Raw genomic sequence first — 19,082 nt, 5'->3', positions numbered from 1 at the left:
AGATTTCATGCTGTTTAATGCCTGGTCATAAAAATTTTAAAAAGCATTACGAGCAACTGCCTTGCTTTCTCATAACCCTTCATATTGATGTAGTTTTTATCCAATGTAGATCCAGGATATTAGTTGTTGTAGTATGTCAACCTATCCGCTAGTAGGCCCTTTATGTGCAAGGTAAACGAGACAGTATGGCGGAGGGGGAAAGTGATTTGGAAACAGACAGGCTAGAATTGGAACTGGAGACTTTGTACATATACTCTAACGACAATTCTTCGGTACAAAGCAAAGAATATTGCTCCGAGTTTTGTAAGGTAAGCTAAATCACGCCAATTCCTGGTTTTAGTTGGGAGAGAGGCGAGTTCTTACGCCAAGCTTGCTAGCTACTAAGTAAGTTAGCCAGTTGCTTGCAGTACGAAGCAAGGCAGTTCAGCTACTGTAGATAGCAAATACATTACTTTACTAGCCAACGTTACGTGGCATCGCAAATTTAGTCAACCCATACTGGTCTAGCTAGCTATAACGTTACCCCACAGAGCTTTTATTTCTCTTTGAGTTGGCTACCACTATGTGACGTTACACGCTAACTATGGGTGCGTTCGTAAATTCACTCTAGCTATCTACTCCGAATTCAAAGCACTCTCGAAGAATGAGGAATTTACGAACGCGCAACATCCGTTGAATATGACCGGTGTCAGTACTGTAAACGTCAGCAATTAAATTGTTGCTAGCAGCACAGTCACCACCGCTCTAAATAACAGCTTAACCAGTTCTGCTGGGGTGATTAAAATGGCCAGAATGAGGTGTTCTCTCATTTGTGTCTGGAAGTAGCATGTTAGCAAGCTCATTTAGCTTGGGTGCTTGACTGTTGTTGTTGTTGTGAGGCCAGAACGCTCTGATCAACCCTACTCCTTGGCCACAGCATCCAGTGTACGCTCCGGAGAGCGTAACCAAATCTTGACCTGTCGTTTGCAATGGGAGCAAATAAATCCTAGTGGGCAGAACAAGCAAGGAGATGGGCAGAGCCAAGAACGAGCTAGCGGGATCCAATTGGCGCGTTCTAGCATTTATTTGCATATTTCCGTTAGGGAACGATTCGCCCTTGCACTCCTAAATAACACCATTTACAATGTTAGATATATATTGCAAATAGTAAAGTCTACAACACGCAGTCCACTGTTTGTTACAGATTACATTTCTGAACTGTATGGATATCAAATGTTTCATCGATGAGAAAATGTACAGAATGTCGCCCAAAATCCATCTTCTCCCACTGATTGCTACTGGGTTTCGTCTCGGCAGGATATTTGGTAGTGTGTGGAAACACCAACCAAATGCTTCACATTYATACACCCGGTAAAATATCTGTCTCATTGTTCAATCTGTGGCGAAACGTTCTGAATTTATGAACGGACAATCTGACAACGCTCTGAATTTACGAACACAACCTAGGATTGCTAGCTAGCATGCAAAACTGTCTACCTATCACTGTGGAGAAGACTAACGTTACTGATTGTGTCCACAAGTTTAGCTAAAATGACAAACTGGCATGTAGCTAGCTGTGCTGTAATACGTTTTTCTTCGCTAATATGTTAATACCGTGTTTACATTTAGCCAGTTGGCTAATGATAAGCTAGCTAAAGCTGTCACATAGCTATGTCTGTTGGCAAAAAGCTAGGGTAACCACATTTAAAATAGGATGAACAACAGGATGAATGTGGGACATTGTAGCCTACATCAATAAAATAAAAAAACGGCAGCGCCCTCTATTTTTAATACATGATTGACATGAATGACATTTCTTCACGTGAAACGTCCAAATTGCATCTGCATGTCAATCATTTGATCTCAAATTAGTTTCATGGGAATATGCATTTAGATCTTCATAAAAAAAAATAAAGATGGTGGTGATTAAGCAATAAGGCCCGAGGGGGTGTGTGTGGTATATGGCCAATATACCACATGTTCTTAAGCGTACTGCAACACGGAGTGCCTGGATACAACCCTTAGCCGTGGTATATTGGCCATATACCACCAACAAACCCCAGAGGTGCCTTATTTCATTATAAACTGGTTATCAATGTAATTAGAGCAGTACAAATACATGTTTTGTCATTGATTCAGCAGCTTTGATCTGACTTTAAATGAGCACCATTGTGAGAAGCGCTCCACTACAGCCTTGCTCCCGCGGCACCGAACGAGCTAATAGAAACACACGTAGCCTACTTTTTTGCCTCACGCACAATTTGGTGATGCAGAAACGAGAGCCCACGTGTGTGGCTGTTTTATAAAAATCTGGGAATATTTGGCCAAGAAATCATTTCTGGTTGGTCTCAGGGAATGTAAAACAGATAAGAAGGGAGTCTTTTAAAACGGGACTGATTGAAGTAGCAGCAAATATGTTGAATGAGCAACTAGTGAGCATGGAGAGCCTCAAGTTTTATGAAATGACCTTAAATGTTAAGGTACCTTACTTCGTCAGAAGCACGCATTTTGTAAGTAGTTAGGCCACCCCCCCGGGCACATCTTCATGCTTGTGACACTTTTGAATGTGAGAAATAAAACTATTATCTGAGGTTTTTTAATCCCCTGCCTCCCGAAGTCCTCCTTGCTAGTTAGCGGGATCGACACTGGTAGACAAGTGTCCTTTTCTTCTGCGGAACAGAAATGCTGGAAAACAGTGCCTAACAGGCAGTGGCGAAGGACAGTCTACCGGTTGATCCCGCTAGAACATCAGGTTGGAGCGATAGCATGTGTTAGCTTGCTAGTTAGCGACACCGTGTTCTAGGTGGCCCTCATCGTATTTAACAGAACTATGGGGAAGTAGTGCCTGATAGGCGGGGACGAAGGACACTGTCTACCGGTAGCACCCGYCTCCCACTAGAATAGCAGGCTGGGGCGATACCGTGTGCTAGCTAACTAGGTAGCTAGTTAGCGACACCATGTGTTAGTTAGCTAGCGCACATAACTAGTTAGCACACGGTGTAGCCACAGGTAGCCCCCGCCTGCTGTGTACCGGACTAGCTGGATAAACTAGCAGTGTCCTTCGCTCCAGCCTGCCGATCACCTGCTGTCGTTAACAGAACTGCTGGAAAACAGTGCCCGACAGGCGGGATGAAGGACACTGTCTACTAGTGTATGGCTAGTTAGCTAGCTACTGTTGTCGGCCCCGCTCCTTTTTCTCTGCGGCTGATATCCAACATTGTGCATGAACACCACGTACTGCACTGGGGCGCTCCCGCCTGTCTTAGCTTAATAAACATGTACCAATATAAGTTTAGAGGGGTTCCTGCAGATGCAGGATCGCTCTGAACTTGTGGAATTTAGCCCCAAAGTATTTGAGAAATGTGGTTGATTGATGATATGCCGGTCTCAACCCCTCAAAAAAAAAAGAAAATAATGCATTAAGGTGAGAAGTTGTGGGTGGGGGGAATTGCTCATAAATATTCGTTTAGGGGTGGGTAATTGTACCTGATCCCAACACTTTCTCAGTAAAGCATACTTACCATAAGTCCACTGGCACACTCATAATAAAATAGTGGCCATCTTTTACAAATGTGGTTCTGGACAGTTACCTCACAGTGGTAAGGAGCTGAGTTCCTGAAATCTATTGCCACGTGCTGCGTAACAAGCTGACCACAACGCCTGCAAAATAAATGTACACATGCATGTTATTCAATAATTTCATCCAAAGTGCTCGCGTGTGTCAACAAGCATTTGCGTAACCAGGCGCTAAAATAGAACTTGGTTCTATTTTAGATGCTTGTTGCGCTGCAAGTCCCGCCTCTCCCATCTCATTTGTTTTTAGGAGGATATACCCACGTGGGTGATTGACAGATGAATGAGGTCCACACTCCAGTCCAGTCGGTTGATGCGCCTTGAAGTTGCTTGCCAAATGCCATATAAAATCTAAAGAAGAAGACTGAACTAGGAGAGATTACTAGAAACTAACTAGAACTGTGTTCGAATACTCATACTAACCCGCACTGATTATATAGTATGCTTATTGGTCATAGTATGGATGTAGTGAGTATGCCAAAAGTTCCTGTGTACTAAATTCGCCAAATTATGAAGTACTGTATACACACATTCTTCAGGAAATGGGCGTGGCTTCACATCGTTTTCAGTTTTGAAGAAAATGGCGGAAAATATACAGCCAAAGTTTAACGACAACTGACTAATGACAAATGTTAAGAAAATGTAATGACTTTTCAAACAAGTTACATTACACGCTATGTTGGCTGACAATTTGTTAGCTACGAATAGCATTACAGCAGTATGTAAGCAATTTTTTTTTTAAAAACCAGACAAGTCAGTTAATAACCTCTCTAGGGGGTGTGGGACTGTAGCGACCCACCTGGCCAACATCCAGTGAAATTGCAGAGCGCCAAATTCAAAAACAGAAATACTCATGATAAAAATTCATAAAACATACAAGTGTTATACATCAGTTTAAAGATTAACTTCTTGTTAATCCAACCACGGTGTCAGATTTCAAAAAGGCTTTATGGCAAAAGCATACCATGCGATTAACTGAGAGCAGCGCCCAGCAGACAAACCATTACAAACAGTTACCAGCCAAGTAGAGGAGTTACACAAGTCAGAAATAGCGATAAAATTAATCACTTACCTTTGATGATCTTCATATGGTTGCACTCACAAGACTCCCATTTACTCAATAAATGTTTGTTTTGTTCGATAAAGTCCCTCTTTATATCCAAAAACCTCTGTTTTGTTTGCGCGTTTTGTTCAGTAATCCACAGGCTCAAAGGCAGTCACAACAGGCAGATGAAAAATCCGAAAAGTATCAGTAAAGTTCGTAGAAACATGTCAAACAATGTTTATAATCAATCCTCAGGTTGTTTTTAGTCATAATAATCAATAATATTTCAACCGGACAAAAGCTTCGTTAAAATAAATGTTAAACAAGAAAGACGCACTCTCGGTCGCGCGCATGAAAAACCTCTGGGACACTGCAGTGTCCACTCATTCAGAGTGGTCTTACTCCCTCATTTTTCAGAATACAAGCCTGAAACAATTTCTAAAGATGGTTGACATCTAGTGGAAGCCATAGGAAGTGCAATTTCAGTTCTAAGTCAATGGATCTGAACAGGCAGTCAATGGAAAACTACAAACATAAAAAAAATCCCACTTCCTGGATGGATTTTTCTCAGGTTTTTGCCAGACATTTCAGTTCTGTTATACTCACAGACATTATTTTAGCAGTTTTAGAAACTTTGGAGTGTTTTCTATCCAAATCTATTAATTATATGCGTATCCTAGCTTCTGGGCCTGAGTAGCAGGCAGTTTACTTTGGGCACGCTTTTCATCCAGAGGTGAAAATAGTGCCCCCTACCCTATTGATTAAGAACAATTTCTTATATGCATGTACTGGCTCTAACCACTAGGCTACCTGCCGCCCTAGTTACCTATTTGGATAATAATACATTGAACTTGCCATGCAGTATATTAAATAACTAACCAATGTTTATTGACTTGATTATTCACATCATTCTTGGCTAAGTGGAATAGTCATTGTGCGTTTCAATGGACATAGCAAGAATTGTCAATCTACTCCAATTTCAGAGCACTCGCGCACCATTGAATATGGCGGGTGTCAGTAAACGTCTGCAAAAAAGCGTAATAAATTGTTGCCAGCAGCACAGTTCCAGTCACCAACGCTCTGGATAACATGAAAACAGCAACGGACTGCGCCACCAATTAGTTATAACGGGTGGCAAAAACATAGATATTGTTGACATAATGACCACGAGTGTAATCAATGTCTTTTTACGATGGATGTAGTTACGAATTAAACGTATCATCTTCATAGTAAAACCACACAGATGTGTATGAAACGGTAAGCAAAAACGTTGAATTTATTCATATGAGGAAATGTGCCTTACTGCCTTTTGAATTTTATGTAACGTCAGTAGTCTAGTCAAAGAGAGGATTATGCAAAAAATATATTGGCTCACTCCACTTGTCAAAAACATTGACAAATAAGGCGCGCTGTCACTTGATTTTATAGTAAGTCTTGAGGTGGTACTACCCAGCACATCTAACAAGCAATGAAACCCAATTTGAGCTAGCTACTGTAAAACATTTCAGATGAGCAGCACTCTTCCCTGAAGCATTCCCTTGCCACATGGTCTAAAATCTAGATTGCTAGCCAGCTACACAAGTCTCGACTGCACAGATGCTGAGATCTCTACAATACCTCACCTGAAAAAAGGTTTTAATATTTCAGAATTCAGGAACCACAACAACTAATGACATACGGATCCAATAATCTGCACTGGCCTGTGTATCTCAATCACAGCCCCTGTATCTCTGTCTGACTGTCTCTCTGTAAAGCTGGTAGAGGTGCACACAGGGAGATGGCAGGTGCCGCTGCCCCAGCTGAAGGTGCTGCGGACGGCTCTGACCTGCTTCACCAGAGCCACTGTTGCCTACCCCGATGACTGTCAGCACGTCTGTTATGCTCTCAGCAGCTTGGCTTTGTAAGTACTTGTTTGGTTTTCATCATGTAATGCTGACCCACACTGTACAAAGCTGACTTGAATATTCTCTTTCTACAATGTGCTATCCAGCACGACTGTTCTCTGAAAGTATATATATATATATGTGTGTGTATATATACACAGTTTGTTTACAGACATATTATTTCACTTATAATTCACTGTATCACAATTCCAGTGGGTCAGAAGTTTACATTCACTAAGTTGACTGTGCATTTAAACAGCTTGGAAAATTCCAGAAAATTATGTCATGGCTTTAGAAGCTTCTGATAGGCTTATTGACATCATTTGAGTCAATTGGAGGTGTACCTGTGGATGTAGTTCCAAGGCCTACCTTCAAACTCAGTGCCTCTTTGATCGACATCATGGGAAAATCAAAAGAAATCAGCCAAGACCTCAGAAATTGTTTTGCATACCTCCACAAGTCTGGTTCATCCTTGGGAGCAATTTCCAAACACCTGAAGGTACCACGTTCATCTGTACAAACAATAGTAAGCAAGTATAAACACCATGGGACCACGCAGCCGTCATACCGCTCAGGAAGGAGATGCGTTCTGTCTCCTAGAGATGAACGCACTTTGGTGCAAAAAGTGCAAATCAATCCAGAACAACAACAAAGAACCCTGTGAGGATGCTAGAGGAAACAGGTACAAAAGTATCTATATCCACAGTAAAACGAGTCCTATATCGACATAACCTGAAAGGCCGCTCAGCAAGGAAGAAGTCACTGCTCCAAAACCAACATAAAAAAGCCTGACTACGGTTTGCAACTGCACATGGGACAAAGATCGCACTTTTGGAGAAATGTCCTCTGGTCTGATGAAACAAAATAGAACTGTTTGGCCATAATGACCATCGTTATGTTTGGAGGAAAAAGGGAGGGGCTTGCAAGCCGAAGAACACCATCCCAAACGTGAAGCACGGGGGTGCAGCATCATGTTGTAGGGGTGCTTTGCTTCAGGAGGGACTAGTGCACTTCACAAATAGATGGCATCATGAGGTAGGACAATTATGTAGATATATTGAAGCAACATCTCAAGACATCAGTCAGGAAGTTAAAGCTTAAAGACCTTACACGGAACCCAAACCGGCTGCGCGCATACATTTATTTTGTCCCCCCAACCAAACGCGATCACCACACGCAGGTTAAAATATCAAAACAAACTCTGAACCAATTACATTAATTTGGAGACAAGTCGAAAAGCATTAAACCTTTATGGCAATTTAGCTAGCTAGCTTGCACTTGCTAGCTAAGTTATCCTATTTAGCTGTTGCTAGCTAATTTGTCCTGGGATATAAACATTGAGTTGTTATTTTAACCTGAAATGCACAAGGTCTTCTACTCCGGCAATTAATCCACACATAAACAGTCAACCGAATCGTCTCTAGTCATCTCTCTTCCTTCCAGGCTTTTTTTCTCTTGACTTTATATTGCGATTGGCAACTTTCATAAATTAGGTGCATTACCGCCACTGACCTTGTTTGTCTTTTCCCCAGTCACCCACGTGGGTATAACCAATGAGGAGATGGCACATGGGTACCTGCTTCTATAAACCAATGAGGAGATGGGAGAGGCAGGACTTGCAGCGCAATCTGCGTCAGAAATGGAACTGATTTCTACTTTAGCCCTTGGCAACGCAGACGCTCGTTGGCGCGCGCAATAATTGAATAACATAGATTTCTTAATTTATTTTGCAACGCTTGCGTACGGTGTGGTCAGCCTTTAACTGACCTAAGACAGGGAATTTTTACTAGGATTAAATGTCAGGAATTGTGAACAACTGAGTTTAAAAGTATTTGGCTAAGGTGCAAAGGGTCTGAATACTTATGTAAATAAGGTATCTGTTTTCAAATGTAATTCATTTGCAAAAATGTCTAAAAACCTGTTTTCGCTTTGTCATTATGGGGTATTGTGTGTAGATTGAGTAAAAAAATGTATTTAATCAATTTTAGAATAAGGCTGTAACGTAACAAAATGTGGAAAAAGGGAATGGGTCTGAATACTTTCCAAATGCACTGTGTGTGTGTGTGTGTGTGTGTAAATGTCATTTTCAGGAGCTTCTTTGAGCTGATGTTGTTCTTCGGGAAAGAGGAGTTCCTAGAGGCCCCCCTGAGGGACATATTAGCCTCTTTTCAGGTGAGGCAAAAAAGTGTCATGTTTTTATTCTCACTGAGTGCAATCATCATGATGATCCATGTACACTGTGTTAACGTGAGTCCCATTTCATCCTCTTTGACCCTGAAGAAGGCACAGTGATGCCGAAACGTTGGTGATTTACCCAATAAATTACTGGGAGTTTATATATAGAGTGTGACTATCTTTATTTTTTCATTACTCCTCTGTAGGCCTGCCATCGCCGCCTGCTGAGACACAGGAACGTGTACCTGCTGCAGGTGAGGCAGATCATCAAAGATGGCGGTCCCTGGGAGAGACCCGCTCTGCAAGCCATCCTGAAAGACACAGCCCTCACACAGACAGAAGGTACATACACATTCTCTGTTTGTTTTTTTGTTTGTGAGGTTCCTATGCATTTCTTATTGTCTTTTATCTCCTCTCCCCCTCTTCCTTTTTCCTCTCTTCCTTCTCCCACTCTCTCTCCCTGTTAAAGTGGAGAAGTATTTGAGCTCAGAGAAGCCAGTGTTCTTTGAGCTGCGTGTGCGGTACCTGCAGTCCTGTGAGCGCGTGCAGGAGGCCATGGCCCTGGCTAAGTGCTGCCTGGAGCACCCAGAGGTGTGGAGGCACCTGTTCTTCCACCAGGCCTACCTCACCTGCCTGTACAAGGCCTCACTACACCAACACCTGCACGAGGAGGTACAGCAACCATCTATAACTACCTTTCACTCTATATTCAGACAGTCTCTCTAATCAGAGTAGGTTGATGGACAATGAGCATCATCAGCATGGACTCATGGTTTTGTTTCCTCCCTCAGATGGCTGAGATAGATGGCAGAGACGCAGTAGAGATAATCTGTAATGCAGAGAGCCAGGAGAAAGATGAGCTGCTGCTGTCTCTGTGCAAAGCCTTCCTCAACCAACAGCTACACAACGGAGACATGTACTACATCTGGTCAGTAACACTGTGATATATATACTTCATGACTACATCTGGTCAGTAACACTGTGATATATATACTTCATGTTACTCATTCTGGTCAGTAACACTGTGATTAATATACTTCATGACTACATCTGTGTCAGTAACACTGTGATATATATACTTCATGTACTACATCTGGTCAGTAACACTGTGATAAATATACTTCATGTACTACATCTGGTCAGTAAACACTGTGATATACACTGCTCAAAAAAATAAAGGAACACTTAAACAACACAATGTAACTCCCAAGTCAATCACACTTCTGGAAATCAAACTGTCCATTAGAAGCAACACTGATTGACAATACATTTCACAGCTGTGTGCAAATGGAATAGACAAAAGGTGAAATTATAGGCAATTAGCAAGACACCCCAATAAAGGAGTGCACCACAGACCACTTCTCAGTTCCTATGCTTCCTGGCTGATGTTTTGGTCACTTTTGAATGCTGGCGGTGCTTTCACTCTAGTGGTAGCATGAGACGGAGTCTACAACCCACACAAGTGGCTCAGGTAGTGCAGCTCATCCAGGATGGCACATCAATGCGAGCTGTGGCAAGAAGGTTTGCTGTGTCTGTCAGCGTAGTGTCCAGAGCTGGAGGCGCTACCAGGAGACAGGCCAGTAATCAGGAGACGTGGAGGAGGCCGTAGGAGGGCAACAACCCAGCAGCAGGACCGCTATCTCCGCCTTTGTGCAAGGAGGATTAGGAGGAGCACTGCCAGAGCCCTGCAAAATGACCTCAGCAGGCCACAAATGTGCATGTGTCTGCTCAAACGGTCAGAAACAGACTCCATGAGGGTGGTATGAGGGCCCGACGTCCACAGGTGGGGGTTGTGCTTACAGCCCAACACCGTGCAGGACGTTTGGCATTTGCAGAGAACACAAGATTGGCAAATTCGCCACTGGCGCCCTGTGCTTTTCACAGATGAAAGCAGGTTCACACTGAGCACATGTGACAGAGTCTGGAGACGCCGTGGAGAACGTTCTGCTGCCTGCATATCCTCCAGCATGACCGGTTTGGCGGTGAGTCAGTCATGGTGTGGGGTGGCATTTCTTTGTGGGGACGCACGCCTTCATGTGCTCGCCAGAGGTAGCCTGACTGCCATTAGGTACCGAGATGAGATCCTCAGACCCTTGTGGAGACCATATGCTGACACATGCACATTTGTGGCCTGCTGGAGGTCATTTTGCAGGGCTCTGGCAGTGCTCCTCCTTGCACAAGGCGGAGGTAGCGGTCCTGCTGCTGGGTTGTTGCCCTCCTACGGCCTCCTCCACGTCTCCTGATGTACTGCCTGTCTCCTGGTAGCGCCTCCATGCTCTGGACACTACGCTGACAGACACAGCAAACCTTCTTGCCACAGCTCGCATTGATGTGCCATCCTGGATGAGCTGCACTACCTGACCACTTGTGTGGGTTGTAGACTCCGTCTCATGCTACCACTAGAGTGAAAGCACCGCCAGCATTCAAAAGTGACCAAAACATCAGCCAGGAAGCATAGGAACTGAGAAGTGGTCTGTGGTCACCACCTGCAGAACCACTCCTTTATTGGGGGTGCTTGCTAATTGCCTATAATTTCCACCTTTTGTCTATTCCATTTGCACAACGCATGTGACATTTTATTGTCAATCAGTGTTGCTTCCTAAGTGGACAGTTTGATTTCACAGAAGTGTGATTGACTTGGAGTTACATTGTGTTGTTTAAGTGTTCCCTTTATTTTTTTGAGCAGTGTATATACTTCATGACTACATCTGGTCAGTAACACTGTGATATATATTCTTATGTACTACATCTGGTCAGTAACACTGTGATTATATACTTCATGTACTACATCTGGTCAGTAACACTGTGATATATATACTTCATGTACTACATCTGGTCAGTAACACTGTGATGTATACTTCATGTACTAAATCTGCTCAGTAACACTGATGTATACCTCATGTACAGTCATGGCCAAAAGTTTTGAGAATGACACAAATATTAATTTCCACAAAATTTGCTGCTTCAGCTGTCTAGATATTTTTGTCAGATGTTATATGGAATACTGAAGTATATATACAAGCATTTCATAAGTGTCAAAAGGCTTTTTAATTGACAATTACATGAAGTTGATGCAAAGAGTCATTATTTGCAGTGTTGACCTTCTTTTTCAAGACCTGCAATCCGCCCTGGCATGCTGTCAATTAACTTCTGGGCCACATCCTGACTGATGGCAGCCCATTCTGCATAATCAATGCTTGGAGTTTGTCAGAATTTGTGGGTTTTTGTTTGTCCACCCGCCTCTTGAGGATTGACCACAAGTTCTCAATGGGATTAAGATCTGGGGAGTTTCCTGGCCATGGACCAAACTATTGATGTTTTGTTCCCCGAGCCACTTAGTTATCACTTTTGCCTTATGGCAAGGTGCTCCATCATGCTGGAAAAGGCATTGTTCGTCACCAAACTGTTCCTGGATGGTTGGGAGAAGTTGCTCTCGGAGGATGTTTGGTACCATTCTTTATTCATGGCTGTGTTTTTAGGCAAAATTGTGAGTGAGCCCACTCCCTTGGCTGAGAAGCAACCCCACACATGAATGGTCTCAGATGCTTTACTGTTGACCATGACACAGGACTGATGGTAGCGCTCACCTTGTCTTCTCCGGACAAGCTTTTTTCCAGATGCCCCAAACAATCGGAAAGGGGATTCATCAGAGAAAATGCCTTCACCCCAGTCCTCAGCAGTCCAATCCCTGTACCTTTTGCAGAATATCAGTCTGTCCCTGATGTTTTTTTTGGAGAGAAGTGGCTTCTTTGCTGCCCTTCTTGACACCAGGCCATCCTCCAAAAGTCTTCGCCTCACTGTGTGTGCAGATGCACTCACACCTGCCTGCTGCCATTCCTGAGCAAGCTCTGTACTGGTGGTGCCCCAATCCCGCAGCTGAATCAACTTTAGGAGATGGTCCTGGCGCTTGCTGGACTTTCTTGGGCGTCCTGAAGCCTTCTTCATAACAATTGAACCGCTGTCCTTGAAGTTCTTGATGATCTGATAAATGGTTGATTTAGGTGCAATCTTACTGGCAGCAATATCCTTGCCCGTGAAGCCCTTTTTGTGCAAAGCACTGATGACGGCACGTGTTTCCTTGCAGGTAACCATGGTTGACAGAGGAAGAACAATGATTCCAAGCACCACCCTCCTTTTGAAGCTTCCAGTCTGTTATTCGAACTCAATCAGCATGACAGAGTGATCTCCAGCCATGTCCTCGTCAACACTCACACCTGTGTTAACGAGAGAATCACTGACATGATGTCAGCTGGTCCTTTTGTGGCAGGGCTGAAATGCAGTGGAAATGTTTTTTTGGGATTCAGTTCATTTGCATGGCAAAGAGGGACTTTGCAATTAATTGCAATTCATCTGATCACTCTTCATAACATTCTGGGGTATATGCAAATTGCCATCATACAAACAGAGGCAACAGACTTTGTGAAAATTAATATTTGTTTCATTCTCAAAACTTTTGGCCACGACTGTACTAAATCTGGTCAGTAATAATACAGTACTGTAACATAATAGAATGTTGTGTTCATACAGGGATCTGGTGTTCTTGTGGAGCAGACTGTACCTCAGGGCCCATCCCTCTAAGCAGGGATTTCTGTCTGAGTGTCGCCAGCTGATGGTCTTCGCCATCAACGCCAGCGCCATCTTCCCCTTCATCAAAGTCATCACAGCAGAGGTGAGTGTACAGCCAACCACCAACACATCTGACTCTCTTGTTTGCTTATAGTCCTAGTTTACCCTGACTTAGAAATTAACTTTGTTGTTCTGCTATTTACATAATTAAATGTAACACAGTGTTCTTATTTCTTTGCCAGATGGGTAGTGAGGGAGTGCCGTTGTGTGTGGAGCTTTGTGCTACAGCGTTACAGACAGACCTCCAGTCTGACCCTGTAACACGCTGTCTGCTGTGTAAGACCATCGCCTTCCTGCTCCCCAGGGACCTGGAGGTATGTCGCCTCTGTGCCCTGCTGGTGTTCTGCCTGGAACGTAGCATGGAGGCCTACAAGACCATGTATCTGCTCTACACATACCCCGATGAGGAGCCACACCCCCAGCACACCCATGTCAGAACCAACATCCGCTTCTATATCCTACAGGTCAGAGAGGGGCACCGGGGAGTACGTTTGTCAAAAGTGTATTTCATTGTACAGTATGGCATTTCAAAGCCCATTGGGCTATGTATTTTTTTTCTATGTAAGAAAATGTTGGATGTCCTCATTGAGGATACATGTTGTAATAACAATGTAATACTTAGAGTTGAAAACTCTGTCCTGGTCCAGGTGCTGAAGGAAGGTCTGTTCTTTGACCCAGAGTTCTGGAATCTGCTGACCCTGAGAACCCACTGTCTGGAGCTGATGACTGACAAGGCCATGAGGGATGCTCTCAATGAGCTGAAGGAAGAAGAGGAGTTGGAGCAGGTGGAGGAGGAGTGGATACCAAGCTACTGGATGGAGGAGGAGACATGCAGGATACACACAGACGCCTCCCACCTCCAACCACACACTAACACAGCACTGGAGAGCTCTGACACTGTAGGTCAGGAACCTGAAGAGGGATTGAATGGGGATGCTCCTGAGTCACAGACAGAGGACTTCCCTGTGAGGAGGAGGAGGAGGAGGAGGAGGAAGAGGAGGTGGAGGAGGAGAAGAAACTGTAGGTCAGATATTGAGTATGCTGACGACCCAGACATTAAGTACTCCCTCATTCACAATCTCAGTTCTGAAAGCTCCACCAAGCTACCGGCCAATCGGCAGAGAGAATACCTGGCCAGACATGTGAAGAACAAGATCCTGAAGAGACGCAGCAGGAAACCAAGATGGCTGCTCCTGGAGATGACCAGACAGACGGAGAACATGTCCCCAGGGGGAATGAGGGAGAAGCGACGGGAGGGAATGAGAGGAGAGGGTAAGAGACAGGGAGAGGAGGGGAAAGAGAGGGGGCATGAAAAGGAGGATAAGAGAGAGATGAGGCAGGGAAGGGAGAGTAAGAGACCTTACCGTCGGACTATATCTGGCATGGAGCTGTCCTTCCCTGAAAATGAAGTGCCTGTTGACCAGGAAGTGGTAGAGAGTCATCTAGAACCCAGTGTTCGTATTAAACAACAGCACAGTGAGTCTGAGAAATATGTTAACATGGGACAGCCTAATGGTGTATATGGTGAGAGACCGTTTAAGTATAAACCAGAGTCAGACGTAGAGACTTCGGTGGTGGAGCCTTCGGCAGGGGGGCCTTCGGCGGTGGAGCCTTTAGAAGTAGAGCCTYTAGAAGTAGAGCCTTTAGACGTGGAGCCTTTAGAAGTAGAGCCTTTAGACGTGGAGCCTTTAGAAGTAGAGCCTTTAGACGTGGAGCCTTTAGAAGTAGAGCCTTTAGAATTAGAGCCTTTAGAAGTAGAGCCTTTAGAATTAGAGCCTTTAGAAGTAGAGCCTTTAGACGTGGAGCCTTTAGAAGTAGAGCCTTTAGAAGTAGAGCCTTTAGAAGTAGAGCCTTTAGAAGTAGAGCCTTTAGAAGTAGAGCCTTCAGGTGTGAAGGTTTTAGAAGGTCCCAGTGAGCAGACTGACCCAGAGTTGGATGGTCCAGCCTTGGAGATGGAGGAGTGTCCACTGAAACTGTTCCACATCTACGCCAAACTTTCCAAAGGGACAGCTGCTAAGGAACTACTTTCTAGAGAAAGTGAATTCACAGTGACAGAGGCGGGATCAGACTCAAACACTCAGGTTAGTGTTATCTGGAGCAAAAAAAATCTAGTGATTCATTCATCTATAATGTATTCTTAACCTTCCTCCAGAGCTCTTTAGTGTTTATCTAGTACACCCGGTTCTGTGAATATTACCTCTCCACTTTGACAGCATAACAGCTTGTTTCTGCACCTACAGGGTGAAGAGACTGAGCCAGGCAAGGCTCCAGTACGCTCCAAACACCTGCGCTTCCACTGCAGCCACTGCCAGAAACTCTTCAAGGGAGGCAACGTGGTGAGACACACCCTGGCMCACCTGAAGCTGAGAAAGACCAGGCTCAGCTGTGTCTTCTGCGGTAAACACTTCCAAAGGTACAACCGTGCCAAGGAACACGTTCTRGAGCACATAGAGGAACTGAGAACTTCCACAGCCAACATTAAGGTCAAACCCGCTGTCAATGGGGAGACATATTCCTCAAAGAATATTAATCAAGCCTCAGAGAACGAAGCGAAACCCGTTGAGAACTTGACCGAGCCCTCGACTCCGACGGACCAGCCTCCTAAACCCAAACGTGTTAAAGCCAAGCCGGTGGTGAGTAAGCAGAGTAGAATCATCCAGAACCTGAGAAACCTGATCAGAAAGACCCAGAAGTGTAAAATGGACACGGACAACCTGAAGTCTGTGGAAGTGACTGATGAACAGGTGACTGTGAAAGACAAAGTGGTGATCGTGAGAGAGGTGGTGCCTGGGAAGGAGAGCGAGGGAGGAGAGGAGGAGGGGAAGCAGAAGCAGTACCACCTGTGTCCTTCAGAGGGCTGTGMCAGCATCTTTATGAAGATCGGCCCATCGCTGCTGAGACACGCTGTCACCTACCACAGGGAGGACGCAGCCGTCCTGGACAAGACCTTCCAGTGGGGGAAGGGGAAGTGCCAGATCTGCCAGAGGTAAGAAGGGTCTTTCCCCACAGATTATTTCCCAGGTCAGATGCAAAGGCACAGAAAAATATGTATGCTCCAACTAGACCAGAATGTATCTAGGTGGGGCGGGGGTTCCAACTTTACTATGGTGTCACTTATGTCTCCATCTTTTTCTTGTTGTGCCCCAGGCTCTTGTTGGTGATTGAGCACTACAGAGACCACATGAAGCTTCACGATGCTCCTCTAAAACATGCGTGTCTCCACACGAACTGTGGCCAACGCTTCAAGACTGCCCAGGAGCTCAAAGACCACATAGACACCCACCGCCCTCTCCAGGCCCCCTGTGGGTACTCCGGCTGTAGGGAGATCTTCTTTACCCTCCCCTCTCTCCACGACCACGAGTGGAGGCACTATACCCAGCCCCAGTCTAAAGACGAGCTGGAGCAGGGCGCTACCACAGAGCTGAGCCCTGAGGGCGAGGCCCCCTGGAAACAGAGGGCGAAGGGCCAAGATGTGACAGTGCACGGGTGGAGGGGGCAGAGGGAAACGCCTACTCCCAAAAGCAGGCGCTCTAATCCTCATGAGAAGTGCCTTCACTGTAACAGGTGAAAAGAGGGAGACTCCACACACTGCTGTCAAATTATTTCTATCAAAACAACATTTCAACCTTGAGGTGTTCTTCAGGCCAGGCCTGAGACACGACTTGCAGAAGCCAGTGAGAACACCAAATCTACTGCTCTCCATGATTAGGCTGGGGAACCAGCCCATAGATGGTTGWRCCGGTAAATTAAGGCCTGTTGAAAATGGTGTTGCTTATGTCTCTATTCTTTTCTGTTCCAGGTACCTGTGGAACCACCAGCACTTCCTAGAACACATGAAGATCCATGATGCTCCTCTGAAACAGGTGTGTCTCCACCTGAACTGTGGCCAGCGCTTCTCCAGAACCCACTTACTCTGGGAGCACATGGATACGCACCTGCCTTTCCAGGCCCCCTGTGGGTACTCCGGCTGTGGGCTGATCTTCTCCCGCCTCCCCTCTCTCCATGACCACGAGTGGAGGCATTACATCCAGGGCCAGCCTAATGACGAGCCGACAGAGGGGCAGAGCGCTACCAAAGAGGAGGGGCAGACTCCGGAGTCAGACACCAACGGTAACGACTATGACGGCCCAGTGGAGACTCCAGGCACTGTTCATGGTGCTGTCACCACACCTCCTAATCATTGCACACTGAAACTCATCAATGGCCATGATGAAAAGGATAAGAAAGACAAAGCCCCCAAGACAGCCGTCCCTGCCACCACTACCACCTCTCCCACACCCCCATCCCAAACCACCACCCCCACACACCCCCATCCCAGAATCTTCCAAAACATCACTGAGCCAATGACTATGAGGGACGTGGACAATATCGTCAGTTTGGCTCAGGTGGTGCCTGGCGGAGAGGAACCAGTAATCGCGGAACACAAGACCTTCAAACTAGAGGATCCTTCCTTCCTACCACTGGCCAAAGCTCCCCTCATCCGCCCGCCCCCCTCTACATACCTGACCGAGGCAGCCCTCAGCATGCGCAAGCGCAGGAAGCCCAGCGAGGTCACTTCCTGCGGGCCTGGCAAAAAGAGTAAGGCTGCGGTAAAGAGGAGTGTGGTGGGGAAGAAGGAGATGGTGGCTGAGGAGGAGGCCCCTCAAAGACAGCGCTGCTCCAAGTGTTTCTCCTCCTTCACTAGCACCGAGGAACTGGAGAAACACCTTTCCCAAAATACCTGCTCCTTCCTCTTCAGCTTCGACTCCGATGACGACAGTGAGTAGCGTACGTGGGAGTTTCTGTTCACTGAATTTGTCAAACGGGGAGCTAGGGCTGTGACCATTATTACATTTGGGGTAACGATTAATTGTCATGCAAATATCCACTTATCATAATTGTAATTTGTTGAAACATGTTTTGAGCTTGTAATGTACCATAATGCATCTTTGAAAATGAGCTACGGTACACCTAATGAATAGAGCACAGCTTTATATCAAAAGGGAGAGAATGTTTTGAAACATGAACTTGGTCAACAATTTTTCTACCATATACAAAAAGCATAGTAATGTGACAACTCTGTTTTGTAAAGCAAATATACATTTTGTTCTATTCCTTCCCAGGTTAGTGGTGAAGGGGAGTGAAATGCTCTTCATGTTCGAGCACTACAGAAACCATATGAAGCTCCACAATGCTCCTATCAGACATGTGTCTCCACTTCTGTGTTTTATCTGTACTCTGAACTGGGCCTAATACAGGCACTACTAGCAGACAGTCGGCTCTGAGAGCTGTAGGGCCAGACTCGTGGCAGACTAATACTTGCAGCCTGAAGTTTGCCGGGCACTAAAAATACAATCCTCACAATCCTCTGGAATCAGTGTTACTGCTACACTTCACTGTACATACATGTGGACCGAACAGTACTGCCTTTCAGTCATTACACTTCTTTGTTCAATTCTTATTTGCTTTAAAATCAGTATGAAGAATCACACTGTAGGTATGGTGCTTCAAAAGTACTTCTAATTGTATTTTTAGCCATAAGTTTTAGTTGGCACATAAAATCTATATTTTAGTTCAGTATTTTAACTGATTTTGTTTCTTTCAAATTAAACTGTTTTACAATGTATTAGAAATTGATCTATGCATTTATTTTGTAAAAGAGTCCAAATGCATTTGAAAATAAAAATCACTGTTGAAGAGCCCATAATGGGATGAATATAGTGATGTGCACTTACCTGCATTGGTTGATTATATGTACAAATGTTATAWGTTTGTACTCAATGTAAATATCCTCAATCAATTCAACTCTATTTTTCTTAAAG

General features: G+C 44.8%; 1 protein-coding gene across 4 annotated transcripts; it reads left to right on the top strand.

The window, feature by feature from the left end:
* The first annotated feature begins 83 nt into the window (after window positions 1-83).
* Window positions 84-18,994, top strand: LOC111978315 (zinc finger protein 654). 4 transcript variants are annotated; one of them, XM_024008321.2, is made up of 13 exons: window positions 84-308; window positions 6,352-6,497; window positions 8,571-8,652; window positions 8,862-8,997; window positions 9,125-9,327; window positions 9,447-9,583; window positions 13,183-13,324; window positions 13,464-13,745; window positions 13,929-15,362; window positions 15,522-16,267; window positions 16,429-16,845; window positions 17,081-18,039; window positions 18,384-18,994. In XM_024008321.2, exons 1-13 carry the CDS (start codon window positions 186-188, stop codon window positions 18,386-18,388), a joined length of 4,812 nt encoding a protein of 1,603 aa, XP_023864089.1. In that variant the 5' UTR covers window positions 84-185; the 3' UTR covers window positions 18,389-18,994. The 4 variants fall into 4 exon arrangements, with proteins under 4 accessions (XP_023864089.1, XP_023864080.1, XP_023864071.1 ...); XM_024008312.2 differs by having other exon boundaries at window positions 17,081-18,048; XM_024008303.2 differs by having other exon boundaries at window positions 17,081-18,994.
* Window positions 18,995-19,082: the final 88 nt, after the last annotated feature.

This window comes from Salvelinus sp. IW2-2015, linkage group LG2, assembly GCF_002910315.2.
Source record: "Salvelinus sp. IW2-2015 linkage group LG2, ASM291031v2, whole genome shotgun sequence".
NCBI classification, from domain to species: domain Eukaryota; kingdom Metazoa; phylum Chordata; class Actinopteri; order Salmoniformes; family Salmonidae; genus Salvelinus; species Salvelinus sp. IW2-2015.
Note: the sequence above shows the minus strand (reverse complement) of the source record. Positions and strands in the feature narration are given on the sequence as shown.